Source organism: Aethalodelphis obliquidens, unplaced genomic scaffold (assembly GCF_003676395.1).
Source record: "Aethalodelphis obliquidens isolate GAN/ISIS:26980383/991018 unplaced genomic scaffold, ASM367639v1 scaffold83, whole genome shotgun sequence".
Taxonomy (NCBI): Eukaryota; Metazoa; Chordata; class Mammalia; order Artiodactyla; family Delphinidae; genus Aethalodelphis; species Aethalodelphis obliquidens.
This window is the reverse complement of record NW_020838027.1, coordinates 2,690,376-2,717,310: the sequence shown is the minus strand read 5'-3', so window position 1 is coordinate 2,717,310 and position 26,935 is coordinate 2,690,376. Positions and strand designations below refer to the sequence as shown.

The window sequence follows — 26,935 nt, the reverse complement described above, 5'->3', positions numbered from 1 at the left end:
CTGTTGGGTCCAGTCAGCTCTTGTCACTTCGCTGAGCAGCTAACCCTGCAGGGAAGCCAGGCACACTGGGTCGTCAGGGAGTGGGCATGTGAGGCTGAGGGCAGCAGGCCTTCACCGGCCCCAGAGCAGACAGAACAGGGCAAGGCCAGGGTCAGGGAGGGCTCTGTGTGGGTCAGGAGTGGTGAGGTTGTAGAGGAAGACAAAGGACTCAGTCAGGAAGAACAGCAGCAAGGCCGCCCCTTCCCAGACCCTCAAAGAGGGTGCTTCATGTAGCCGGGGAAGCCGGGGGGCTGTATCAGCTATCGACGCTGCCTAACAAGTTACTCCAAAACTCAGTGGCTAAAACAACAATACGGTTCACTCTCTCTCACTTGGGTCAGGAATTCAGGACCCACCTGGCAGGGCGTTTCTGGCTCAGGGCCCCCTCATGAGGTCGCAGCCTCTGTCGGCCAGGCCCACAGTCGTCGGCGGGCTCGCTGGGGCTGCGGGACCCACTTCCACGTGGCTCACTCACTGGCGGATTCCCGGGGGTGGCTCCGTGGGGGCCTCTCTGTTGGGCGGCTTGAGTGTCCACACAGCATGGCAACTGGCTTTTCCCAGGGTGAGTGATTGGAGAGATCAAGGTGGATGCCTCAGTGGCTTCTAGACCCACTGCCGAAGTCACCCACCTGCAGTCCATCCACATCCCTGAGGGTCACCGGGCCGTCTTGGAGGCTGGCTACCAGGCCTGAGGGGCCAGCAGGTGGAGGGGCTGCAACGTTACCCAGGGAGCTCCTTCCGCACCCCTGGCCACTGAAGGATGAGGTGCAGGCCTTTCCAGGGAGCTGAGCTCTAGCCCTGTGATTATGCGATTATATTTCCCCACACCTCTCTCCTCCAGGCCTCCTCGTCTGTGTCCCGCTGCCTCCCTCCTGCCCCGCCGAGACATGATCCCGTTCCTTTCTCCTGCCCCCCATCCCACTCCCAAGCCCAGTCCCCTCACCTCGGCAGCTGAGGCCCTACAAGGCTCACAGGCTGAACGGCCTGCATTCTCCCTCTCTGACTGGGGGGAGGGGGGGTCCTGACCTGAGGCCCAAGAGCCTGCATCCCTGAGCAGCACGGACACAGAGCGGGAGGGCACAGCTGATGTTTCTGTCCCCAGCGGGGCAGAGCAGCGTGAGGCCCCGACCAGAAGTTAAGGGTCTGCCGCAAGGTGGTCTGGACCTGGAGGGTGGTTTGGGGAGCTGGAGGGGGAGCCCAGGCCATTCCTCTCTCGTGGTGCTCTGTGTGGAGTGGGTGGGAAAAGCTGTGAAAGGGTGATGGCAGGCTGGGTAGGGGGGCAATTTGCCCTGGTCAGGTGCCCTTCCGGCCTCACACACACAGACCACAACCTTGCAAATGCAGAGTGCACTTACAAAGGGTTAGGGGCCCCAGTCTCAGCAGAGCTCAAGGCCCTCCTCAGCTCCCAGATCTCTCCCAGCCCGGGGGCAGGGGGTGCGGGGCCCGAGCACACCTGAGCTCACTCCTGCAGGGCACAACCTGCACCCAGACAGAGGGAGGGGCTCTCAGCTGAGACAGGAGGGGAGAGTCCAAGCCCAGCCAGCACCAAGGCTCAGCCTCGGCAAGGCGGACATACGGGAGGACCGAGGTGAGCGCAGGGGACACCATCGGTGGCCCTGGAGAGCCAGCTCGGCAGGAAGCCCAGCCTGGGGAGGATGTGGGTGGTGGCGGATTCCCAGGAGGAGCTCCAGGCACCAGGAAAGCAGGGACATAGAGAGGAGGAGCGCCTGTCAGGTAAAGATGCGCCTGCCTAAAATAAGGGAGAAGGGGGATGATTACTGAGCACATCTGGATGGACTGATGGGGTCGGAGACAGAGGTGACCCCAATCTGCAGAAAGTCCAGCCGAGTTCTTCTGGGCTTTGGCGTCCACTCTGCCATGGCGCGGGGTGGGGGGTGGGGCTCTGTGGCCTGACACTTCAGACCTAGTTTGTAAATAAACTTAGCCAGCACCCTTCTTTGGGAAAGGGAAGGGCCTGGTGGGAGGGGGATTGACCCGGGATTAATAAACAGCATGAAAGGGTCTACTGAATGGGAGTCCACACGTGAACAAGCTGGGGTTGGTGGCTGTCTGACAACTACCCCCTTCCGAGGCACCGGGGCTCCGGAGGCCGCTGGCTTGTGCTTCCCGCTTCTGCTCAAGCAAGGTTTCTGGGCTGCTCCACCAGGGCGCGGGCTACGAAGGTGTGAGAAGGTTGGATAAGGGTAGTAGGGAGTGGTGGAGCCTGTGGCTAAATGGAGAGGGCCTAAGGCATTTACTTGAGATTTCTTTTTAAATGCCGCACTGGCCAAACAAATCATAGCTGCCCGCTCAGGCCATCAGTTTAAAACTCAGCGCCAGAGATGAGACGAAAACACCCGAAGTTATAAGCTGCACTTGCTCCGTATGCACACGAGTGTGTACACGCACGCACGCACACGCGCACACACACACACACACACACACACACACACACACACACCCTCACACCCCTGAATCAGTGCTCTGGGCACTTTAAAGAGTTGAAACACTTGCTCCCTGCCCATGCCGTGGACCTGATACGAGCGGGTTCCCATGAGCTGTGCAGGGGCCTGAAGTCCCTTCCCTTGCTCTGTTCCCTCCAGCCCACACCCACCCATCCTGACGCCTTTGGACTCACGGGTCAGAGGCTGTACTGAGTGCCAGGACAGGAAAGCAGTCAGAGGGAGGGATGTTACAGACACAGGCCTTCAGCGGTCCCCATGCCAGAGCAGAGAGGCTGTGAGTGTAAAGTGGGGATCAGGGCCGCTGAGAGAGCAGGTGAATTATGGGGGGGGGGCTGTGAACAGTGTTCAGAAACGTGAGGCCCGGGGCCCAGCGAGCTGGAGACAGCCTGTGCGCCACCCACGCACAGAGCTGCCCGACTGCCTGTAGCAGGCGATGTGGCGCCCTGGCTGCTCGGCACGCAGCACTCGGGGCAGGTGGCCGGTGGCCGAGAAGCCTGCTGGCCCTCACCCCGCGTCCCTGGCAGCTGGGCTGCCCCAAAGGCAGCCGACTCTCTTGGGCACACCCGTCGGGGCCACGGGGAGGGGGTGTAGGAAGCTTTCATTTCTGGAGGTGACAGCTTGCACGCGGAGGGGGCAACGCTCAGTCTGTCCATCTGTCCAGCGAGGGCATTGGGGAAGGGGCTCAGGAGGTGGGAGGCAGGGCTGGGGAGGCGGCACTGTCCCCTTATGCCACTAGGCGGCAGCAGAGGGCACCATGCCTGCCCCACTCAGGTCCCCAGTTTGGTAAATGAGGGCGATCTGGCTGGCGCAGACTTCCTCTCCATCCCCTTCTGCTGGACCTCCTTCTTTACCCACTGACTCGCCAATAAAAGTGAGTACCAGGGACTTCCCTGGTGGCATGGTGGTTAAGTATCCGCCTGCCAATGCAGGGGACACGGGTTCAAGCCCTGGTCTGGGAAGATCCCACATGCTGCGGAGCAACTAAGCCCGTGTGCCACAACTACTGAGCCTGCGAGCCACAACAACTGAGCCCACGCGCCACAACTACTGAAGCCCGCGCGCCTAGAGCCTGTGCTCTGCAACAAGAGAAGCCACCGCAGTGAGAAGCCCACGCACCGCAACGAAGAGTAGCCCCTGCTCGCCACAACTGGAGAAAGCCCACACGCAGCAACGAAGTCCCAACGCAGCCAAAAATGAACAAATAAGTAAATAATAAATTAAAAAAAAAAAAAGTGAGTACCAGTGCGCGAGCAGTCCGAGGCAGAAGGGAATGTCCAGAACCCAGGGGTCTGGACGTCTGCTTGTGCCCAGGGTGCCAGCGTCCCTATTCTCACAAGCTGAGAAGCCCTTGCAGATCTGGGCGAAGGCTGGCGGATGATCTGAGGATGCCTGGGGCTGTCAGGCTGGAGCTCACCCTGGCTGGACCACAGATTTTTCCTCCAGTCACCAGGCAGTGACTTTTCCTACCTTCGCATCACTGCAGGCGGTGGCCCTTCTTCCAGACCCCAGGTTCTCCCCAGGACACTGTCCAGAAGTGGCCTACCCCCCACAGACCACCCCCCCACCTTGCCGTTGGAACACAAGACCACAGAGCCTCCTCCAGGAAGCCTTCCCCAGCCAGGGAAGGGTCTGGCGCGGTTTGGCAGGGGCCTGGGGAGAGAAGCACCCCACACCTCTCTCCGTGGGAGTCAGGGGGTGGCTCTCCCAGATGCCCAGGCAAACCCTGGGGGAGGGGAAGTGGAAAGTGGGACGAAGACCAAAGTCCAGGGAGGAAATCCGGTCAGAGGGGCATGGGCTAGTGGAGGAGCTGCCAGGGTAGGGCTGCCAATCTGGGCGGGCTGCTCGAGGGGGACTCTCTCCCTCCCACCCCAGGAACCACAATGAACAGAAAGGAGGCTGGCACACACGGCAGGTGACCCACGGGTGCTTGTTAACAAGGCAGGAGGGGGCAGTGGGAGGGACACCAGCCCGAGAGCAGGACACCCGGCTTTAGTCGTGTCTCTGGCCCCGAGGCGCTTCATGAACTTCAAAAGTCATTTTTGAAGTCGGGGTCGGGAGCTGCCAGGGGCACTGTCTCTGGAGGGCATCAGCTGGGACAGAACATGCAGCCGACCAGCCATGTCTGTCCTGGGTGCAGGCCCGTGGTCGTGCCTATTTGCCAAGTGTGCGGGCCCTCCTGAGCCCCTACCTCCCCAATGCTCTGTGCGTCAAGGACACCGCTGCAAGGCGGGCGTGGAACTAGGGCTGGAGCTGGGGACACCTTGCGACACCGCCTCCGGGAAAATGCAAGACAACGGTGGCCGTTTCTCTGGTTCCTTCCCGCGGGCTCCAGGACACTAAGCCAGGTGAGGAAGCCCTCCAGTGGAACGTCAGGACCCAGCATGGGGTGTTCAGTTGTCACATGCAACATGGCGTGTATCTCTATGGGCGCTACCCTCCCCAGGCACAGAGATCCTAAGTGCTAAGAGGAAGCCTCCCTACAGTGGGTGATCCGCTGTTGCACACTGCAGTTGTTCTAACCAGACGGTGGGCTCCGGAAAGACCACCTCCTTCACAGATAAGACGGGGTGTTCCAACAGGCAAGGCAGGCTCTGGCGGCACCCTCTCTAGCCCACCGGGAGGGGATGCCCACGGACATCACAGAGCTTCTCGGCAGGGCTGCAGGAGGGGGCAGAGGTGAAGGCTGTCCGCCGGGGGCACAGGGGCCCTGACCCAGCTTCCTGGCTCAGTAGCCACCTGGTTTCCAGCCACATCCTACAAGTGCGTCTCCTTCTCCCCGGCCATGAGACCCGCCTTCGCTGGGGAGGGCCCGCAGTCCCGGCTGCTGCCACCGTCCAGACACAGGTGTCGCTTGGGCTGTGGCAGGCTGGGGTCAGGGGTGACGAGCTGCCGCAGGCGCTGCGGGGAGAAGAGGAGTCAGTGGTGCTGGTGGCAAGAGAGGCAAAGACGTGTCCTCGTGTCTGTGTCCCCAGGGCCCAGCACACAGCTCAGCGTGAGTGAGTGAAAGGGCACAGAGCTCGAGAAGCGAGAAGAGGCAGTAACGTGTGACCGAGCGTGTGAACCGCCTGGCTCCCGTCCTGGCTCTGTTACTGACGCCTGCGCGGTCGTAGGCACCCCACTGAACCACGCTGTGACTCGTCTGTAAGGTGACAGCACGCACCTCAGAGAACAGTGCCCGGCACAGGGTTAAGTGATCAGCGAGCGTCTATTTTGTTCTTGTTGTTACTGTTCTTACTGCTGCTATTATCACACGCTCAGTAAGTGTCTATCATTGTTCCTCCTAGTAGCAGTCCTACGATTACCGCTGTTACTGGTGCCACCTCCTTCTTGCTTTGAATGCAGACGTGATGACTGGAATCAGGACAACCTTCTTGTGAGCATGCGGTGATAAGCATGATGATGAAAAGACAACATGACCAGGATGGAAGTCCAGGAATAGAGGAAGCGTCTGGTCCCTAACGGCCTCCTTAAGCAGCTGGACCAAATGCCAGGAGCCCCCGTCTCTGGTCCTCTTCATATGTAAGAAGAAACCAAGCCCGTTTGCTTATTGCACGTTGGGTTTTCTGTGACTTGTGGGCGAGACAGATTTCCACAAATGTAAGGTCTTTGTGGGACACTGGCTCTATCCCTTCCAGGAAGACATGTCCCGAACCCTAAACAGGGAGCCTTTTGCATATGGTTCACAGGCAGGGCTGAGAGGAGGAGAGAAGCCGGGAGCCTGTGTGGATGAACCATGGCTGCTGGTCCCAGTTTCCAAGAGCAGGAATCTGTGCTCTATGACCCTCTGCGTCTGGCACCTTGTGTTCTTATTTGTGACTTACTCTCCCCCTTAACCCCTTGACAGCTGCCCTTGGTCAGCCTGCCCAGATGATCTGCTGGAGGTCAGATGCTGAAGGTCTAGGACTCTAGGACTCTTGAACATTTCTGAAAATGAAGCCCTTCTTCAAAGGTCCTTCTCCTTAAGATTCCCTTAGACCGAAGGGCAGCCCGGCACTCAGAGCTGGCCCGGCCGTGGTGTCCTGCCCAGAGTCCAGCCCCTTCGGTGCCCTCCTTTGATGCGCCACCTCCCCAGCCCCTACCTTCCTGAAGGAACCCTGGGTCTTCAGGAGGGCGACGACGACGAAGAGCGGGACGCAGCTCATGGAGGAGCCAGCCAGGAGCCAGCCGATGAAGTAGCCCCAGGCCGGGTACACGTAGACGTTGTTGTATCTGAGAGGTGTGTACTTGCTCAAGGAGAAGAGGAAAGTGGCCTAGAAAGACAGTGGGAGGACGCAGATGCAGGAGGAGCCCGGGAAACCCTCTCCTCGGGATGGAGCAGTTAAACACCAACACACTGGCGCCTCTAGAGATGGAGAGCAGAGGCTCCCTCTACAAGTGCGTCACAGACCGCGGGCTCAGAGGCAGCGAGGGGAGACCAACAGCTGGGAAATCACGCAGGCAGACAGACAGACGGAGGTGAGGTGCGAGGGAGGGAGGGATGGAGCAGGAACTAGACCAGATGGTAGTGCTGGTAAAGCAAAGAGATGGGTGAGAAAAGGGGGGCGGGGAACCAGCACATAAGAAGGCACGAAGCAGCCCCTGCAGGTAACTGCGCAGGCGTAGGAGGGAAGGAGCCCCAGAACTCTGCCCGTGCCCCGAGATGGCTAGAGGCAGGAGGAGATGGGGGTGGTGGTGCTGGAGGGCACATACCAGGCAAAGGCCCGGGGTCAGGAAGAGCCAGGAGATCTTCACTAGGGGCCACGGCCGGTAGCCAATCATGTCCTCCACGTTGTCATAGAAACGGTCGGCCCCTGACCAGGTGGGTGGGGGGAGAATGTGAGGACAGGAAGGGGACGGCGGTGGGCTCGGGGAAGGACTCACCTGCTCTGTCCGCCTCCCCGCACCGTGGTGGGGAACCTGGATCTGGACGCGTGAGTGACACTGGAGGCAGGGAGGCGGCCACCAACCGAGAGCCCCTAACCTCCCAGTGTCTCTCTGCTCTCAGGTCTGCGGATGAAGACCCGAGTCCTAACACAGAGGAGGGGGTGAGCCCAAACGGGGCTCAGCGGCTATACACATGCTTATTGCGTTGCAGAGGTGAACTCGGCTTCAAGTAAAAATAGCAAAACACCAAGGGAGCCGATGCTCGAGCCCAGCGCTGAGCCCTGTGGGGCGGGGGCGGCACCTGCACCCCAGACTCCAGGGGGCCCCTCTGTGCTCCCAGTGAAGCACAGAAGGGGGCTGGGCTGTGGCCATGGAAACACTGCCTCCTGCACTTGGTTTAATGTCCTTAGGTTTCCACATTTGCTCCACCTTCTAAGAAGTAAAGAGCCACTGACTGGGAAAGGCCTGGGAGCCCTCTAGCCACCCCCTCACCACCACAAAAGGAACACTGCGAAATGCCACCGCTAGACAGTCGTCCCTGTGGCTTCTTAACCTCCCCCCAGGTGAAAAGGAGATACCGCTGCCGTAGGTGTGACATATCATCAGCCGTTTACACCTCGCTGTGATCGAGTTTGTCAGATCCTCTCTGAGAACAAGTGTCGAAAAGCAGTGGGGAAACCAGAGCGAAAAGGTAGGAGACACGTGGGGTGGGAAGGACGCCAACGAGGAAGGCCTAGGGTAGCAAGATAAAACCCTTCCTATTCGGGGCTCGTCCTGAGGCCCTGCTGCATGGTACCCACGCACCCTCTCTGCCCTGAGCTTTGGCACACTGACAATCCGTTCCCCCAGCTGGTGCGGTGGAGCCAGAGGGACCTGCGGCATGATGACGGCTCCTCCACCTGCCTGCTGTGTGAGCACAGGCAAGGGACCCAACCTCTCTGAGCCTCGGTTTCCCCTGTGAAGGGCTGTGGTGCAGATTACGAGACAGCACTCAGCACTCAGCAGTGCAGTGCTCGGAACATAAAGGCTTCTCCTCTAACCTCACCCCAGACCACCGCCGCCGCCGTCATCAGGAACGATAACAGCCTGGATACCATGTGGTCAGCACCGCTGGCTGACTTCCTCGGTGCCGAGGGGGCGGGGCTGTTGGTGGGAGTCAGTGGAAGCCAGAATTCACCAAAGTATCAGAAAGAAATGCACGACCACCACAACAGAAAAGGCTACGTCAAAAACACGGGGATGAGCTTCCTGTCCATGGAAGTGTTCAACCAAAGCCTGGGTAATGACTTTGAAAGCGCATGTGGGAATCTCTGAAGGATCAGACTAAGTGGCCCTGGAGGTCCCTTTTGACTAGGATTCCCATGGGAGAAGGCCTCCAACAGCCTCTGCACCCAGAAAGCTGTGCACAGTTATTTATAATCATTCTCACTCTTCAAAGAACTCCGTTGTCATTAGTCCAGCTCCACTGCCATAATGAGAAACACCTGGGTTCCCAGCAACGGCTAAACTCCTCAAGTAAAAAGGACCAGGACAGCAGCACAAAGACCCGCAGAGACCAGCGGGCCCGTCCTCACCCTGGGCACATCCTGCCCTTCGCATGGCCCCAAGCCTCCCCCACCCACCCACTTACCGTACACCCAGCCGATGCAGATCACTTCAAACACGGAAAGGAACAGCAGGCACGTGCCACTGCAGGCGTAATAATCAAATAGCTGGAAGATGTACATCCCGCCCTGTGGGGCAAGAGGCAGAGTGAGACCTCGGCCGGGGGGCAGGGGACATGCCCCAGCCCACACGAGATGACAGGAGCCCATCTGGGAGGCCACCCTGCCCGGTCCAGGGAATTCATCCCTTGCAGCCAAAAAGAGTTTGCCCCGCCTGTCCCTGACTCCCAGCCTCCCTGCCCTCATCTGACAACATCTCTGACATCTGCAAGGACACCGGGGACTGTGGTGCACGTACACCGTGCTGTCTATCCAGCATCCCACCTTCCGGAAGTTGCCGAGTTGCGGCCACCTCACTCTGAGTGTGCGCCCCTCCCTGCTCCAGGCCTAAAGAAGAGCAATGGCCAATTCTCAGGGAAAGAGCCCTATCCCCCCAGGGGTTGGCTGGTGGCAGAAGGGAACCCTGAAGCTGCCCAGAGCTGTCTGTAACATCCCAGGAGGGAAATCTGCCCAAGAATGACATCACCAGAGGAAAGGGAAGTCAGGAGATAGAGGGGAGCATCCCCAAGGATGCCATTGGAGCTGCTGGATACAACCGTGCCTGAAACCGAAGCATCTCTAGACTTTTCTGTTTCCTAACCAAAAAAATTCACCTTCCTGCTTAAGCCAGCTTGTTTGATTTCTGTCACCTGAAACCAAAGGAGAGGGAACCAACACAGGAAGGTTCCGCAATGTGGTACCTCGCAGTGAAGGGCCGGGCAGGCGAGGGGAATGTGGCTCTGAGGGTGTCAGGGGGTCGCCAGCCTGCAGGCCGCCCCCGCCACTCACCTCGGTGACCAGGAAGAGCCCGATCAGGTAGCACAGGACCACGATGGCAAGGATCAGGAGCTCCCGCCGCCCGCTCTTCCGGAGCTGCCTGGGGAACATGTCCACGGAGGCTGTCACCAGGCACTCCACACAGACAAACTGTGGGCCGGAGGGGGCTGGTAAGAGGGGCCGCTGCCTCCTCGCTCCCCAACCCCACGCTGGCCCACAGAGTGCATGGGGCCAGAACCGGGGTGAGGCCAACCCTGCCTCAGCCTCGTCTCCACCACGGAAGGTGCCAGCCGCGAGGGTTGGCTGGGCGGGGCTGGGCGGCCCGAAGGTTTGGGAGGGCGCGTCCACATCTGCGCGCGGAAGGGTCGGGCCTGGGGGAGCAAAGCAGGTGGCCCCTCCCGGAAAAGGAGGCCGGGCGTCCCCCGACCAGCCTCAAGGACAGGCCCCGGATGCCGGGGCCAGGGCTGGGAAGTCCGGTCGGGGGCCAACGAGGTCGGGGAGGTTATGGCGGCGGACGCAGAAGCTAGTAAGGGGGTCGCAGGGCGGGCGGGGGCGGGGGCGAACCTGGCTGTCCAGCCCGAGGAAGATGAGCATGATGAAGAAGAGGCAGGACCACAGCTGGGACAGGGGCATCATGCTCACAGCCTTGGGGAAGGCAATGAAGGCCAGACCGGGGCCTGCCGGGTACAGAGGCCATCAGGAGCCCGCCCCGGTGTTCGCGCGCATGTGCGCGCGCCTGCGTGCGTGCCTGCGTGCGTGCGCCTGCGTGCGTGCGTGCCTGCGTGTGCGCGCGCCTGCGTGCGTGCGTGCGCTGGTTCCCGAGGGCCGGCTGGCTCTTCTACTGCTCTGGCGAGCACGCTTTCCACTCGTGCGTCCGTCCTCCCACCCGTCCCCGCCTCCCTCCTCCCTCCCCTGGTTTTGGGGTTCTGCTCTGTGCCTAGCACGGCCGCCTGATGTTGAAAGGTTCCTACAGTACGCAGCTTCTGGGACCCCTGGCCTCCTGTCCCCTGCCCCTCCTCCCCGGCCCCAGGCAGCAAAGCAGCGCCCACCTGACTCGGCCACCTCAGAGATGGGCACCCCCTGCTCCTGGGACATGAAGCCCAGGATGGAGAAGACCACAAACCCGGCCACGAAGCTGGTGGCGCTGTTCAGGAAGCAGAGGGCGATGCTGTCCCTGCAGAAAATGGGAAGGAAAAGGGAGAAAGAAACCCATCGTGGGGGGGACATCCAAAGACGGTGAGCGGTAAAGAGGACAGAGGAAAGGAGGTGGGGGAAAGGAGCCCAAGACCTGGTACCAGAAGGTGAAGAGAAGAAAGGGAGGGAGAAAGACCAGGTCTGGAAAGGGGACCACAGCTTCGGGCCCCTGCTCACAACGGAGGAAGGCCCCCCTCCCAGGACCTGCGCCCCGCTCACCTGTAGCAGTTGTTGTGGTACTTGTTGTAGCTGCCCAGGGCCGTCAGGCACCCCTGGCAGATGGCGAAGGAGAAGAAGATCTGGGTGCCTGCGTCCATCCACACCTGCAGGAGACCCCGAGGAAGCGGTGGGAAGATGGGGGGAGCCCGCCAGGGCCTGGAGCAGTGACCGCCCCGCACCTCCACAACCAGCGGCCCCTCCGTCCCCGCAGAGCCCACGTTGCAGCCTACGCCCACTCACGCATCCTCTTCCGCTGGGCACTGAGCACACACCACGTCGGTGCGCGTGACTGTAACTTCTAGTTGGTTCACCACAGACGGTGAACCAGAGAAGGAGGCCTGTCTGCAGGGCGGAGCTGAGGACCTGGCCGCCCTCAACCTGCAGGTGCCCCCAGGCAGCCATGTGGGCAGAGGCCCTGGCCTTCAAATATAGAGAGAAGACACCCAGACTCCACGGGGGGTGGGGGGGAGTGGGAGGGGCAAAGAATGTGCTCAGACAAGTCCAGAGGGGCAAAATGTCCAACATCGCACTAGTAAAAATGAAAATGGCAACATGCTACTACTTTTACCTATCAAAGGTCAAAATTCACTCTACTTCAATCTCTCATGGGCCACAGAAGGAAGGGTACCCACCAACACGGGCGATCAAAGTCCACAGCACACGTCAAGAGCCTCAAAAGGTGTGTACTCCCTGACTTTAATCCCACCTCTACGTCTGACTACTGTCAGGAAATAATCAGAGATGTGGTCAAAGATTTAAACACAAGGTGTTCCTCGCAGCTGTCTGTACAATCATAAAAAAAAAAATACATGACCTAAATGTGCAGGAACGGGGAAGAACTGAGTAAAGGCCGAAACCTGCCCTAGGTGTGGATGCCCAGAGGTCATATGTCCGGGTCTGTCCGCCCGCTGCCCACACCAGCTCTAGAGAGGTACCTGGACTTATGGGACCGCAGTACATCCTGGCTGGATGAGTGAGCGGATGCATGGGGGATGGAGGAAACATTATGCAAATGATAAAATGACATTTACAAATGGGTTTAATAACAAGGAAGATGCTTACACTATAATTTAAATGAAAATATATTTATCTCCACGAATAATTGTCTCAACTACGTGAAAACACACACACACACACACACACACACACACACACACACACACACACACCAGATAGAAAAAAATATTGGAAGGAAATATACTAAAATGCTAACAGAGGTTATAGCTGAGTGGTGGGGTTACGAGAGGTTTTTAGTTCCTTTTTCATAATTTTCTTCTATATTATCTACTTTGTCCTCCAGTGGGCACAGATTGCTTCTGAACAGCGAAAAGCAATCAAAGGTTTTCAAAACTCCAGATCTGGTTTGGGGCGGGAGATGCCTGGGGAAACAGTCCCCCGTGAGGTTCCTACCTGGGGGTCCTTGAGCCGAAGCAAATCTGGTTTTAGATAGTAGATGATGCCCTCGTAGGCTCCGGGCAGGGTGATGCCCCGGATCAGTAGGATGACCAGCATCAGGTAGGGGAACGTGGCTGTGAAGTAGACAACCTGGAGGGGAGAAGACCGAGGTCACCCTTCCCCAGGCAGCGCGAGCCGCCTCGGAGGAGGGGTGAGCACAGGAAACTTCCCACCCCTTCCTTTACACATTCTGGGGTGTCTGGGGCTCCCCAGCAGAGGATGAGACACACATCAGTGAGGCAAAGGGACAGGAGGAAGGACAGGGAGGGGTATGAGTTTCCACCTGTAACATTTCAAGACCTCTTTTTTTTTTTTTTTTTGGCGGTACGCGGGCCTCTCACTGCTGTGGCCTCTCCCGTTGCGGAGCACAGGCTCCGGACGTGCAGGCTCAGCGGCCATGGCTTACGGGCCCAGCTGCTCCGCGGCATGTGGGATCTTCCTGGACCGGGGCACGAACCTGTGTCCCCTGCATCGGCAGGCGGACTCTCAACCACTGCGCCACCAGGGAAGCCCTCAAGGACTCTTTTTGAATCCAGATCCTGGTCTCTCTTAATCCCTTATCCCTGCTGTTCGCCCGCCCCTTGCCCCCTTGAAGAGGGTGGGACTCCCCCGCCCAGGGGGAAGGTGAGCAGATTTGTACAGTGATCAGTGGGGAGATTTAGACTGAACTTTTCCAGGCTTAAGGTTGGGGGAGCAGCATTGGCCTGAGCTCTGGGGGACGGGAGACACACGGGGGGCTCCACTCTGCCCCTTCCCCGAGAGGGCGGCACTGTCCGTGTCGTTATTACTACTATTTTTATGTTATCATTATTACAACAATCTGTGGAAGGGGGAGGCTGCCTTGGGAGGGGGCTAATCAGGGAAGGTGGGGCCCTGTCTGTTCCCGGCTGTAACAAGCGTGGAGCACCAATGTCAGACTCCCTGGGTTGGAAATGATGCTCCAGTGTGAACTCTGTACACACAACAGGTCACTTTGTCCACCCTCAGCCTGAGCTCCTTCAGAGGTTGGAAACCCACCACCTCAAAGACTGTTCTGTTTGCCACTTCATCCTAGACGTGGTCTTGGTGTGTTGTTAAACGAGACAAGCACGTCGTACGAGTGTGTGATCCTGATTGTGCGATATTCACACAACACACTCACACACATGCGTATAAAGGAAGCTAGAAGCCGACCAGCAAAACGCTGACAGGGATGAGCAGACACCCCTCCAGCCCGCTGGTGGCTCAGCTCTGACACCGGGACTTTCGTGGTTCTTATTTTGCTCTGCACGTCACTTACGTAAACAGGCCTTTGAAAGTCATACCGAAAAAGAAAGCCTTCCCTTGTGTTGAGCTAAATCCTGCCTTCCCGCGACGTCGCCCTGTTCTCAGCAGGCCTCTCCCTTTCACTGCTTTCTCTTTCAGGTCTCCAGAGGGATGCCATGTGTCCCCGTGGACCCTGGGGGCCACAGAGAGTGGTCCCGGAGCCAGGACCCCTCACCTTGCCCGTGGACTTGACCCCCTTCCAGATGCAGAAGTAGCAGACAACCCAGGCAAGCAGGAGGCAGAGGGCCAGCTCCCAGCGCAGGGCCCCCAGGTCGTGGATGCCGGAGCTGATGCCCAGAACACGTCTCCTGCGGACGGGGAGACACACAACCAGGTGAGGCCGAGGGGACAGTGGCCTCCGCCATCAGGTGTCCTCATCCTCAGAGCTGACCCCACGGGTCTCAGAGTCCACGCCTCCCTGCCCCCACCCCTCCCCTGCCCCATGGCCAGCACGTTCCCACCTGTGGTCTCTAAGCCCCTGGCCGTTAGACGGCCACGTTATCCCATAGATATCTGTCTAACTCATTCAGCTTTCTCTGTTGTCAGAGAGATAGAGACAGAGGGTGAGGGCAGTAAGCGTCTGAGCGAGCTCGAGCCCATGGGGAGCAGAGACCCACACGGGCAGTTGATGAGCAGGTGCTCGGGAAGCAGACAGAGGGGCAGGATGGGCGTCAGCATCTGAAGAGTGACTGGGGTGATGGGAACACGTGTGTGCTGGGGTCGGTGGGCATGAGGGCGGCGTGGATGCCGGGAGGGCGCCCCGGGGAGAGTGTCGGTGAGTACCTGTGGGCCAAGGTAAGTGTGAGGGCGGGTAGACTTGTATAAGCGCAAGGGTGGACACGTGTGGACGCTGGGGTGCAAGTGCTCGTGTGGAGGGTGCAGGCGTGAGTGTAGAAATTTGCCAGTTCCTGTGGTGTAAATACTCCCACTTCGGCCAATTTCAAGCCACCACCAGGACATCAGGGCACACGGAGCTGGCGCAGACTATTCCCAGCTCGCGTTGGCCGTCGGCCGTGGCCGTCTACGTGCAGGCGGGCGTGTGGGTGCGGGTGGGTGACTGTAAGAAGGCATGTGTGCGATGCAAGTCACGTGGACGCGCGCGTGAGTCCAGGTGGACACAGGTGGATGCGGGGCGAGCGTGAGGGTGTGGACGGTAGGTGTGGAGGGTCCCTCATCTCCTAGTGACGTGAGTGCTGGAAAGCATGCACAGAGAGGTGTACACCTGCACCCCCAGTCCCGGGCCCCAGACATCCAAATTCCCTCCGCCTGGGGCCCCCGGGAGGCGGCCTCCAGGCCGGGCACCTACTCCCAGAATTCCATGACGGGGGAGGTGAAGTTCACGGGCGGGGCCGCCGCGCCAGCTGCTGAGCGGTTCGGGAAGTCCATGCAGTGTTCTGCAGGGGACAAGAGGGGCGTCAGCAGCGGGCCAGGCGGGCAGAGGCACCCTCACACCCCGTCTGCCCCCCTCTGGCCTCGCATTCCCGGTCCCCAGAGCTTCCTCTGGAGCCCCCGCTTTCCAGCATCAGGAGTCCCTGCTCGGGTGGCTCGGGTGACCAGCCCCCGTCCCTGTGCGCCTCACACTGCTCTCGTCCTGGTGAAGCTGGCTGCTCCTCTGGCCATGCTGCCAGCCACCTCTGACCCTGTCCAGACCTCAGGCCAGGCCCCCATGCCCACGTGTGCACCTCACTCCCCAGCGATGGGGGAATGGGCTCGCGGGACGGCCCCGCCGGGAGTGGTCCCCATGCAGGCCCCTGCCCGTCCTTCCGTGGTCACCCGTCGAAATCTGCCACTGTTCTGTCCGCTCGTCTGTTCCCAGCGCTTGACTGTCCCTGGTGCGGGCTGGGCTGGATCAACCGGGCCCACCACCGGGTCTTGAAGGTCTGGCACACAGTAGGCCCGCAGTGAACACTGGCTCGGTGGGTGGACGTTGGGGGGGTGTTAGCGCCTGGCAGCCGCTCGTCACCCACCGTCCCACCGGGTTGTCGGCTGTCCTGGCGGCTGGTTGGAGATCCCACACGGGGTCGGCCAGCAGAGTGGCCACCTGTGCCCGCCCAGCTCGGCTTAGGGGCTGTTCTGCCGGGAGCTCCATCACTGTTCGCCCGGCCCCAGCTGCCCCGTCCCAGGGCCGACACGACAAGTACCTGTGTTCCAGGAGTGGGTGCAGGCAGTCCAGGGCAGCTCGGAGGTAAAGGAGCTGAACAGGTAGAAGAGGGCCCAGGAGAGGATGATGATGTAGTAGACGTTCAGATAGGCCTCGATGACCACAGACGCCAGGCCAATGCCTTGTGTGGGGCGGGGAGTAACAAGGGGGTCCCAGAGACCAGCGTCAGCCTGGGAGCCGCCCACCGTGCTGGAAGGACGGAGGCCACAGAGACCCCGCGGGGCTCATTCACGGGCCTGAGAGGCCCTTTACTCCTTATCTTTCTAAGTAAGAAAAGCAGGTGACAGAGCACCACCCTAGGCATTCTCCCAGTTTTATGATGTATATCTGAATGCATTTGTTTTTTCATGAGAGAATCTCCGGAAGGAGCATCATCCAGAGGTTAACAGGTGGGTCTCTGGGTGACAGATTTCAGTTCACTTTTAAAAGTTCTTTTCTTTCTCTGGTTTTTCTAGTTTTTCTGTGACAATCAGCATCACTTGTGAAGTCGCAAGGGACAGGAGGAACAAGGCACGAGGCCAGAGGCAGGAGGTTCCTGAGTTCGGGTCTCACTAGGCGTCTGAGCCTCTGGGGGGTGGAGGGAACCCACGCGTGTGTGGGCATCAGGCAAGGACCCGGGCAGCCTCGGTGGGGCCGTGGACCCCAGGGAGCAAGCCGAGGACAGACTCCACGTGGACCACACACAGCCCACACGGACCGCAAGGATCCGAGGAAATCATCCCAGACACCCCACAGGGTCCCCATTCTGATCCCACAGGGACCCCCCCCAAGGACCCCACAAAACCATCTGACGCCCCAAGAGGGATCAGCTCCAGACTAGCCATGCCCCGCCGCCCAGCCCCTGGTCAGGCTCCCAGTCTGCTCAGGAGCCAGCGTGGTCCCACCACGTTCATGCTGTCCAGCGGAGGCTTGGCGGCCCCCAGACAGGCCTGTCCTGGGCCCGGCCCCTTAGGGCCTGGCGTCTGAGGCAGAGTCCTCCCTCCCCTGCAACCATGCAAGGAGCCGCTCAGGGACCAGGAGGTCCCTGGGTTTCCCACTGGCCACCAGGGCGCCATCAGCTGAACAGAGGGTGGAAGAGGACATCCCCACTGCTCACATCAGTGCCAGCAGATCCCCAGAGGGAGGGCAGGGGCTGGGACCAGCTTAGTCCCTAACACAGGACACAGCACAAACCCACGGAGACCTGCGTTAGTGAATGGCCTCATTTTCTCATCTTACGAGGGTAAAGCAGACGCTCCCGGAGGGTTAGGTGAGGACACAAATGCGTGTGACGTGCTGACGTGAGCCCTGGCACGTCATCACCATCATCACCATGATTATACCCCGCGGAGGCGCGTCTGGGACCAGGCCACGTGCTCAGGAGCACATTTCCCGCGAAGCTGTGAAGACTTAGCTTCAGGGTTCCTCACTGGCAAGGACTCCTCCCAAGACTCTGCACCTCATGTTGTGCCCAGTTATAATTTTGTATCGTCCTTCCTGGAGACTGCTTCCACCCAGGTTCTAGAAGCTTTGGGCCCCAGGAAGCCTGATGACACGTCCTAGCTCCTCTGCAGCCCTCAGCACAGGGTGGATGAAGGAAGCAGGGAGGGTGATGGCCGGGGGGTGGGGGGGTGGGGTGTGGCTGGAACGCACTCACCCTGGAGGAGGGGGCAGATCTTCCTCCAGGCTGTGACGCTGCCCTGGCTGGTGTACTGGCCCAACGCCACTTCCAGAAAGAACACTGGGATGCCGCAGGTGAAGAAGAAGATGAAGTAGGGGAAGAAGAAGGCTCCTGCCGAGGAGGGGGAAGGGGGCTGAGCTGGCAGCCAACCGCTCAGCCGCCCCCCGCAGCCCCCAGGGGCCCAAGACAGCAGCTTCCTCCTGCCTGTGAGCAGGGCCCGGCGGAAAGTTTCCAGTCCGCGCCCCACCCGGCATAGGAAAGGCCTTCGAAGGGAAATGAATGATAATGGAGATGGAGACCCTGATATACGCCCTGTGTATTTTCTCAGTGTGCTTCACAAGTCTAACCCATTTATTCTTTTTGGAACCGAAAACGTGTTCCGTATAATTTGATATATTAAATCATCAAGTTTGTTACGTTTTCGAGAAAAACAAACAAACAAAAACACCTGGGAAAACGATTTTCCCTGTAATCATTTTCAGAGGGTATTTCCCCTCCCTCAGGCTCTGGTCTGAGCTGGGCCCCCTGCAGACAGGGCCGCTCCTCTGCTAGCCTGCTGCGGTGAGGACCTGAGGACCGCTGCCCACATTCTCGTGCACTTGTCTACTCTGCTCCTTAGTTTAAACTTCCAGCAGAGGAACTGCTGAGTCAGAGGGCAAGAGAAATGGACCTTTTTTTTTTTTTGCTTTTTCTGTCATAAAATGTACGTAACATAACTTTTACTATTTTAACCATTTTTAAGTGTACAGCTCAGCAGCTTTCAGTTCATTCACACTGTTGTGCAACCATCACCGCCGTCGGTCTCTAGAGTTTTCTCATCCTCCCAAACTGAAACTCTGTCCCCTTTCAACACTCACTCCCCTCCCCCTCCCCCAGCCCCGGCACCCACCCTTCCTCTTTCTGTCTCTACAAACTTGATCATTCTAGGCACCTCATGGAATCCTACAGTATTTATTCTTTCATGACTGACTTATTTAGCATAATGTCTTCAAGTTTCATCCATGTTGCAGCATGTATCAGAATTTCCTTCCTTTCCAAGGCTAAATAACTACCCAGTGTCACTATAGGTCACATTTTGTTTATCCATTCATCCACTGATGGACGTTTGGGTTGTTTCCACCTTTTCAGAATAAACTTTTTTTTTTTTTTTGGCCATGCCACGAGGCATGCAGGATCTTAGTTCCCCGGCCAGGGATGGAACCCGGGCCCATGGCAGTGGAAGCGCCACAGAGTCCTAACCACTGGACCTCCAGGGAAGTCCCAGGGGTGAACATTTTTAAGGTCTTTGACCGGCATTTCCAAATTGCCCTCCCAAACTCTTGTACCATCTGCCCTCCCAATAGCAACACGTGAGAGCAAAGACGGACTGGTGAGTCTTCCCAGGCCTGCTGCTGCCAACCAGCTCCGTGGTCCCAGGCAAGTGGTTGAGGTCTCTGGGCCCCTGTCCTCCTCTGTGGAACAAGGGCTCTGACGAGATCATCTTTGGTCATAGCCACCTCTATGTCTGTGACACTGCGGCCGGGGCAAGAATAAGCCACCTCATCCTCCCCCAGCATTAGTTCTCACCCCAGCCCTGGCCTGCCTGGGAAGTCCCATTTCTATTTCTTTGGAGTCATCAGTTTAGGCAATTTGCAGTAAGAACTGTAAGTTTTAAAACAGAGAGCAAGGGACTTCCCTGGTGGTCAGTGGTTAACACTTTGCCTTCCAATGCAGGGGGTGCAGGTTCGATCCCTGGTCAGGGAACTAAGATCCCACATGTGGCCAAAAAAACAAAACGTAAAATAAAAGCAGCAATATTGTAACAAATTCAATAAAGACTTTTAAAAAATGGTCCATATCAAATAAATGAATAAAAGGGGCTTCCCTGGTGGCGCGGTGGTTAAGAATCCGCCTGCCAATGCAGGGGACACGGGTTCGAGCCCTGGTCCGGGAAGATCCCACATGCCGTGGAGCAACTAAGCCCATGTGCACCACAACTACTGAACCTGTGCTCTAGGGCCCGCGAGCCACAACTACTGAGCCCACGTGCTGCAACTACTGAAGCCCACGCGCCTAGAGCCCGTGCTCCGCAACAAGAGAAGCCACCGCAATGAGAAGCCCGCGCACCGCAACGAAGAGTAGCCCCTGCTCGCCGCAACTAGAGAAAGCCCACGCACAGCAACGAAGACCCAACGCAGCCGAAAATAAAATACATAAATAATTTTTTTAAATAAATAAACAAAACAGAGAGCAAGACACGTGGTAGATGTTCACTAAATATTGTCAAATTAAATAGAAACAGTGTTTAGAAGGATTTTCTAAACTGGTTATTTTTAAACAGGAATGTTCCTTCTTTTTTACCTTTCTGGAATGTTTCTAATATCCACATATATCATTTCCACAAGAGGAATACAGTTATTTTCAAAAGGCAAAAATGAATCTGGCCAGTCACACATAAACTCATCTAAATGAATTCTTCCATTTACGTGAAATATTCCAAATAGGTTAATCCACAGCCACAGGAAGTAGATGAGTGGCTGCCCAGGGCTGGTGGAGAGAGGGCTCGGCGGTGACTTCTAACAGGTACAGGGCTTCTCTGGGGGGTGATGGAAATTTTCTAGAATCAGTCGTGGTAATGGTTGCACGAGTCTGTGAACATACTAAAACCACTTAATTGTACCCTTACAAAGGTGACTCTGATCCCTCCCCACCGTGCCCCTGCTCATTTTTACTACCAGCGCTGAAAAATATAAAACTGTTTCTTGAATTAAAAAAGAAAATCATAGGGCTTCCCTGGTGGTGCAGTGGTTGAGAGTCCGCCTGCCGATGCAGGGGACACGGGTTCGTGCCCCGGTCCGGGGGGATCCCGCGTGCCGTGGAGCGGCTAGGCCCGTGAGCCATGGCCTGGAGCCTGTGCTCCGCGACAGGAGAGGCCACAACAGTGAGAGGCCCGCGTATTGCAAAAAAAAAAAAAAAAAATCATAGACAAGATAATGTCATTTCTTTGATCAACATTCCTCAGTGGCTCCCATGTCACTCAGAGCAGGGCCCGGAGGGGCTGAGCCCCGACCTCTGGCTCCTCTCCCGCCTGTCATTGTCCCCTTGCCGTCCCCTGCGTTTGGAATGTTCTTCACTTGAACTGCATCCTTGAGACTGGCTCCTTCACCTCCTTCAAGTCTGGGCTCAAAGGCCACCTCCCGGACGGACCCTTTCCTGGTCCCCTCGCTTCCCATCTCACGCCCCTCCCCGCCCCTCCTCCCTGCTCTGCTTCTGGCCCGTCCGCTCCCCACCATGTGACAGACCACAGTGGACGTATCTGTCTGTGGTCTGCTGCCCTTTGCTGGAGTGTAACCCGGAGTGTGTTGTGCTTTGTATCGAGCACGGTGCCTGGCAAGGGTGGCCAGAGTGTGAGCTGCGAGGAGCTCACCGTGAGGAAGCGTCCCCATTTCACAGCGGGGGGATGCTGGAGTCAAGCTCCCTGCCAGCCTCCCTCCACTGCCCAGGCAGGAGGTGCCCAGGTGGGCACTGCTCTCCCCACCTCAGAGTGAACTCACCTCCCCCGTTTTTGTAGCAGAGGTAGGGAAACCTCCAGACGTTGCCCAGCCCGATAATCTCCCCGGCCACGGACAGCACGAACTCCATCTTGTTGCTCCACTGGCCCCGATCCTTCACCTGGTCCTTGCCTTCCTGGTCCAACTTCTCTCCCTCCTCAGGGACCCAGGAGACCACAGAAGGCCCATCCTTGGGGACTGCCACTTTTCCGTCGTTTGCAGCCATGGACGGGCTGGGAGGCCACAGAGGGGAGTGGGCAGGACGGCAGGAGAGGCGCGGCCTGCGGGGACAAGAAGGAATGAGCTGGGCAGCCCCAAGGACACCCGTCACCCCCGCTCTCTCCATCCTAACCTTTCATTATTGCTGGAATGCTGTCGAATAGTGTCAGACTATTGATTTTCCTCCCAAATTCTTGATATTTACACCTAAAGTTACACTTTGCTCTCACAGCTCTGAGAACAAACAGGGAGCAGTTTGTTCTTAGTTTGCCCATTTTGCAGATGGAAAAATCCAGGCCTTGACAGGTGAAGTGACTTGCCTGAGACCATTCAGGACCAGATTGGGATTGAAACCCAAGCTCGGGGACTCTTATTCCAAGTCTCTTCTGATCTTCACAGTCAGCTGCCGTCCCCGCTGGCCCTTCTGCCCGGCTGCTCAGTGTCAGTGGGTGTCACCCGCCCAGCCTCTGGCCTCCAGGCCAGAAGGGATCAAAGGCTGTCGGGGGTAACAGGAGGTCAAAGGGCAGGTGTGGCCCGGTAACTGCATGGTCTTCCCTGGGCCAGCTGTGTGCTCGTAGCTGTGCCAGCGTGATCGATTGCCTCTGGGTAAACATGGGAGCCCGCTAACTCCGGGCATCTGATTGGGAGGGCAGAGGAGGGTGGGGCACAAGGCCAGGTCGGGACAGGAGCGGCCTTCGAGGGGACCCTGGTTCTTGAACCTCTGTCCTGAGAGCAGGCGGGGTTCTGGTGGCAGAAGTGGCCACCGGAAGGACCCTCACTTGGGCGCTCACCTCCGGATCCGAGCGGTCCCCTCAAGGGAGACCCAGAAGCGACTGCTCACCACGGCAGGTCACTGCCCTTCCCACCTCCCTGCCCTGCTAAAGAGCAGCTACTCTCTGCTCTACCCTGTCCCTCTCGCGGGCTGTTTATCTGCTGCCAGGAGACAGACCGATGCGTGCTCTATCCACAATCCTTGCTGGCCTTCCCTCCCCACACTCCGCCACCTCCACTCTTGTTTCTGCCAGGAAGACGTGCCGGGCTGCTGAAGGGTCCTCTCCCCCAGGCCCCCCGCTTCTGCCTCCAAGGGGCAGTGGGGAACCAAAGTGACCAGGAGCTACCAAGGGCTCTGCTCCTCCAAGTTTCTAGAGAAACACAAGGGATTCTTTTTATTAAAAGAAGAGTCTGTGTTTACTTGTTGGTGCTTTTAACCCAGGCAGCAGCCCAAGCCCGAGTCAGTTAGAAAGGTGTGGCAGGGCCATCCGAGGTCATGGAAATTTTTGAAGGTGACTTGGAGAGTGCAGGTTATCCCAGGAATGGCAAAGAATGTCGGGGTGAAACTCTGGTACTGGGACCTACTCGGAGGCTTCCGTGGCAAGGTCAGCCCAGGAGGGAAGGCGCGGAGAGAGGCACCCCGTGGAATCAAAGGCCTCACCCTCTGATATAAAGGAAGGGGCGGGGGAGGAAGGGAAGGAAAGAGAGCTCCAGGTTCAGAGAGATCAGCCACACCCCAGGGGCTTTGAGAACCAAGCCTCAGGTGGAAAGAACGGGGTGGTTTGGCCCCTGGGGCACCTGAACCAACTGTGGATACTGCTACAGAATTGCGGCTGGGGGACTCTGAGGACTGACCCCTGAATCATTATCCAATGAATGAATGGACTCAGAAACATGGATGAAGAAGCATCCAACAGGAGACCCAAGGTCTGGTCCAGACCTGGCTGGTAATAGTAGAAGTTAACGGGGGACCTCCCTGGTGGTCCAGAGGTTGAGACTCCGCGCTTCCACTGCAGCGGGCACGGGTTCGATCCCTGGCTGGGGAACTAAGATCCCGCGTGCTGCACAGCACGGCCAAAAAACCCCAAACAACAACAACAACAAAAAACTTGACTCCATTTCTTGTCCAACACCTGTTCCCCTCAAGATTGAGGGGTATCAGAGAAAAGGGAGGACTAAAACAGCATACCAGCCCCTGTGTCCCTGTCCTTTGAAGTAAAAGGCTTAAAAAAAAAAAAAGAAGTTGACATTTGAGTCAGCACTGTGCTGAAAACATACACATCCTCACATGCATTATTAAGTTTCATCTTCATAAAAATATTTGAAGAATTACTATTAACTCCTTTTTTTAAATGAGGAAATGAAGCCCAGAGAGATTAGGGAACAGGCCCTGACACCCCCAGGTGCTCAGTAAACCATTTTTGAATGGTTTGAACAAACTTACCAGTACAGTAACTGGGGAGCTGAGCGGCCACGTTGCTGTGTGACCTTAGGCAATTCACACCTCCTCTCTGGGCTTTAAGTCTCCCTGAAAGAGAGAATGACCCCTACTCAACTGTGGTGTTGGGAGGGCAGGGTATACGCATGAGATCCGTAAAAGACAAGGAGAGATACTGCCTTTTCTCGCCAAGCCATCGCGTAGCCCAGCTCGGGGTCCGAGCATAGGGTCACCAACGGGGTGGCCAGGAGACAAGCCTCCCTGTCCCCAGACCAGAGGCAGCTGTTTCAGGGCCAAGTTGTCCTCAACAGCTGGAGGTGGGGGAGACCCGCCTGGGAAAGGAGTAAATGAAGGGAAAGCCAGAGGGGAACACAGGCTGAGGAAGCAAAGCCCAGAGCCCAGGGTGGGCGCAGGATTTGGGAGAAGAGAACGCAGATGAGCTGACCTTCACGTGACAAGTTTGTTCTTTTTCAAAAAGGCTGTTGAGAGGAGCATGATTTATGGGTAAGAGTGAAAAACCGGAATGGCAGAATGAAAGCAAGAGCATGTGAAAAGGGAAGCTGGCCCAGGGCCATGGCAAGTCAAGGGGAAATAGGCTTACCTTACAGCAAGCGGGACTCAAGTTAGACTCAAGGAAGAACTTTCCAGGAGGACGTTAGACATAAAAGCTGTACTGAGCTCTCCTTTTGGGGATTAAAGGCCAAAGGAGAGCACCCCTCCCTCCTGCCCCCCTCCCTGCCCCCCTCTACTGTGCCCTTCTACCCCCGGCCCGTTTGCCAGGAATGCTTAAACACAGTGTTATCCTCAGTCACGATGACTTTCAGAAGTCTCCACCATCCCGAGGGTTCACGCCAGCTCTCTCACCTCTCCAACCCCTAGCACCAGCTGCCCTGCTGCCCATCTGCTCTGCTAAGCTGGGGCAGGGTGTGGGGCAGCCTGGACCTCACCACACGCCAGTGCTCTCCAGAAGCAGAGGAAACCTTCAGGAGTCTGACAAGCCCCAAATTCACTGTTTTCAGGGTCTGGGCAGGTAGGCGGAGGAGCGGACACAGGTGGAAATGCTGCTGCCCTCCACGCGCCCCCGGGGGCAGCAGCCCAGGCCCTGGATGTCCCAGCCCCACTTCAGCCCACACCCACATACCAGCTCCCCGTTCAGCACACACGCTGTTGCCGCTCCCGTCACGTCCCCTTGCACACACATACCTGTGTGCACAGCACCAAAACATGACCCCCGTTGAGTCCTTCACACCCCGTGGGCCGCCTGCACCCCCGATGCCCGCCGGGGCACAGGCCGCCCTGCCGTCTGCACCCCTGTGTGGAGCCCGCGGGGAGGCTGACGGGTCTGGCCCCTCTGCTGGCCGCTTCCTTCCCAGCTGCGGGGTGCCGTCTGTCTCCCCCTCCTCTCGCTCTCTGGCCCGGGTCGCTCCTCTCTCCCCTGCTCCCTGGAGTGAGCCCCCTCCCCGTCTCAGGACTTTCCGCCAGCCAGGCTTGTCCCTGAGCAGCTCAGATGCTGCAGAGGGTGCAAAGGAGCTGGGGTGACCCCCTTGTCCCAGGATTCCCCAACACCAGACTTCCCTCTGGCCCCGCTCACGGCATGGACACACACTGCCACCCAGTCCCCCTCCCAGGTGTCGCCCCACCCACCCACCCCGCACCCTCTGCGAGGAGCTCACCTCCTCCCGTCTGGCTCCCCGGGTCCCGCAAGCCTCGCGGCCCCAACAGAGTCCCAGGGAAGCCACTAGGAGACCCGACCTGAAAGGGAAACTGTCCCCCACCTTCGCTCCTTCTCTGCCTCCCAGCTCAGAATCCCATCCAGTCGTGGTCCTGGGACCCCCAGACAGAAAGCGACTCTGTGTGTGTGTGTGTGTGTGTGTGTGTGTGCACGCACACACTCGAGTGTGAGCTGGTGTACTGGGAAGTGGAGGGGCAGAGAAATACCACAGCAGCAGGAGGGACTGAGGCCAAAAGTTTGTGAGCCAGGATTACAACACCCAAGCTCAGAAAGTCAAGTCCTCTGTCCCCAGCCCCTCCCCACCTCCCTCCCGGCCAGAGCTCCCCCAAGGGCGGGCGCTGTCCCAAGACGACCCCCCAGAGCTGGGCTCGGAGACTCACGCCCCCCTCGTCTCCCCACCTTTGTCCCTTGTCCCTCCCCCCCCATCTCACCGTGCCCCCTCTGGCGCTGGCTCCTTCTCCTCCGGTGGGCACAGCCCTCTCTCACCGGGGCGGTAGGATGGGCACCACCAACAGCCAGGCTGGAAGCTGAGATCTCGGGAGGGGAACTGGCCTCGCTGACGAGGGGGTGGGAGGAGGTGACTCACTGCTGGACTTTTCCACCAAGTACCTGCCCTCTGTGGTTTCAGAGCAAGGCTCTGGACCTTCACAGCCACAACCCTCTTCCTTGGGATTTTCCTAGAGAAGGTGCCAGAACACCTCAAGAACCTAGAAAGGACCCAGGTTTGCAGGTAGACAGGCCTGGGTTTGACGCCTCCTTTGTCTGTCGGCCAGACAAGCATCTGAGCCTCTGTCTACCGACCCGTCAAGGGTGCGTGACAACACCTACTTCACAGAGTTGCTGGGAGGGCGAAAGGCAGTCTGGGAGACTGCTTAGCGTGTTGTCGGTGCTTCAGGGCACTTGCTGATGTTTGCTGAAGGGTCGTCTGGAAGCAGGGGCTGGGATGCTGGAGTGTCCCAGGCAGCAGTGACGATGCTCTGGGGACCTCCGGGCACTCAGCACACAGCTGGGACTTGTCTGATTGCCTGACGGCCATCAGTGGTGAACTGGTACTTGTTGAATAAATATCTGTGTCCCCACGACGTGCCCGGTGAGCTTCTCCAGAACGGGGTCCTCATCGCTGTTTCTGAGATGTCCTCGCGGTGCTCATACAGGACCGTCCGGGGCCATTTACTCAGGACAGACAGTGCCCCCTTCCGGATAATAAAGACGCTTCTTCGGGCCCAGGTGGTGGGGGGAGGAGAAGCTGTGAGGAGAAAGGGAAATTTCCCTTTGCCTGTTCCTCCCCTGTGTGTCCTAGAACTTCCCCGCAGGGCTGGGGTGTGAAGCGCGAGTCTCAGTCTGTAGTTTTCCATCGAGCACCCCCCGCTCAGTGTCTCAGGCCCCTCTCAGCATCTCCCTGAG

The 26,935-nt window shown here is 58.2% G+C and overlaps 1 protein-coding gene across 1 annotated transcript; it reads right to left on the bottom strand.

Annotated features, from left to right (window-relative positions):
- Nucleotides 1-5,252: 5,252 nt before the first annotated feature.
- SLC6A12 (solute carrier family 6 member 12) lies at nucleotides 5,253-23,892 on the bottom strand. The gene is made up of 15 exons (XM_027093135.1): nucleotides 23,818-23,892; nucleotides 21,375-21,675; nucleotides 17,818-17,952; nucleotides 16,162-16,302; nucleotides 15,327-15,414; nucleotides 14,196-14,328; nucleotides 12,671-12,805; nucleotides 11,261-11,364; nucleotides 10,897-11,021; nucleotides 10,412-10,524; nucleotides 9,860-9,997; nucleotides 8,998-9,100; nucleotides 7,194-7,294; nucleotides 6,584-6,754; nucleotides 5,253-5,402 (listed from the first exon to the last, which is right to left on the bottom strand). Exons 2-15 carry the CDS (start codon nucleotides 21,595-21,597, stop codon nucleotides 5,259-5,261), a joined length of 1,854 nt encoding a protein of 617 aa, XP_026948936.1. The 5' UTR covers nucleotides 21,598-21,675; nucleotides 23,818-23,892; the 3' UTR covers nucleotides 5,253-5,258.
- Nucleotides 23,893-26,935: the final 3,043 nt, after the last annotated feature.

Excerpts from the sequence above, each read along its gene's own strand:
- SLC6A12 (XM_027093135.1), bottom strand. The coding sequence starts at position 21,597 with ATGGCTGCAAACGACGGAAAAGTGGCAGTCCCCAAGGATGGGCCTTCT. Across the intron at positions 16,303-17,817 it reads GATCTGCCCCCTCCTCCAGG|GCATTGGCCTGGCGTCTGTG; the intron begins GTGAGTGCGTTC and ends GCCCCACACAAG. Across the intron at positions 11,022-11,260 it reads TACCACAACAACTGCTACAG|GGACAGCATCGCCCTCTGCT; the intron begins GTGAGCGGGGCG and ends CATTTTCTGCAG.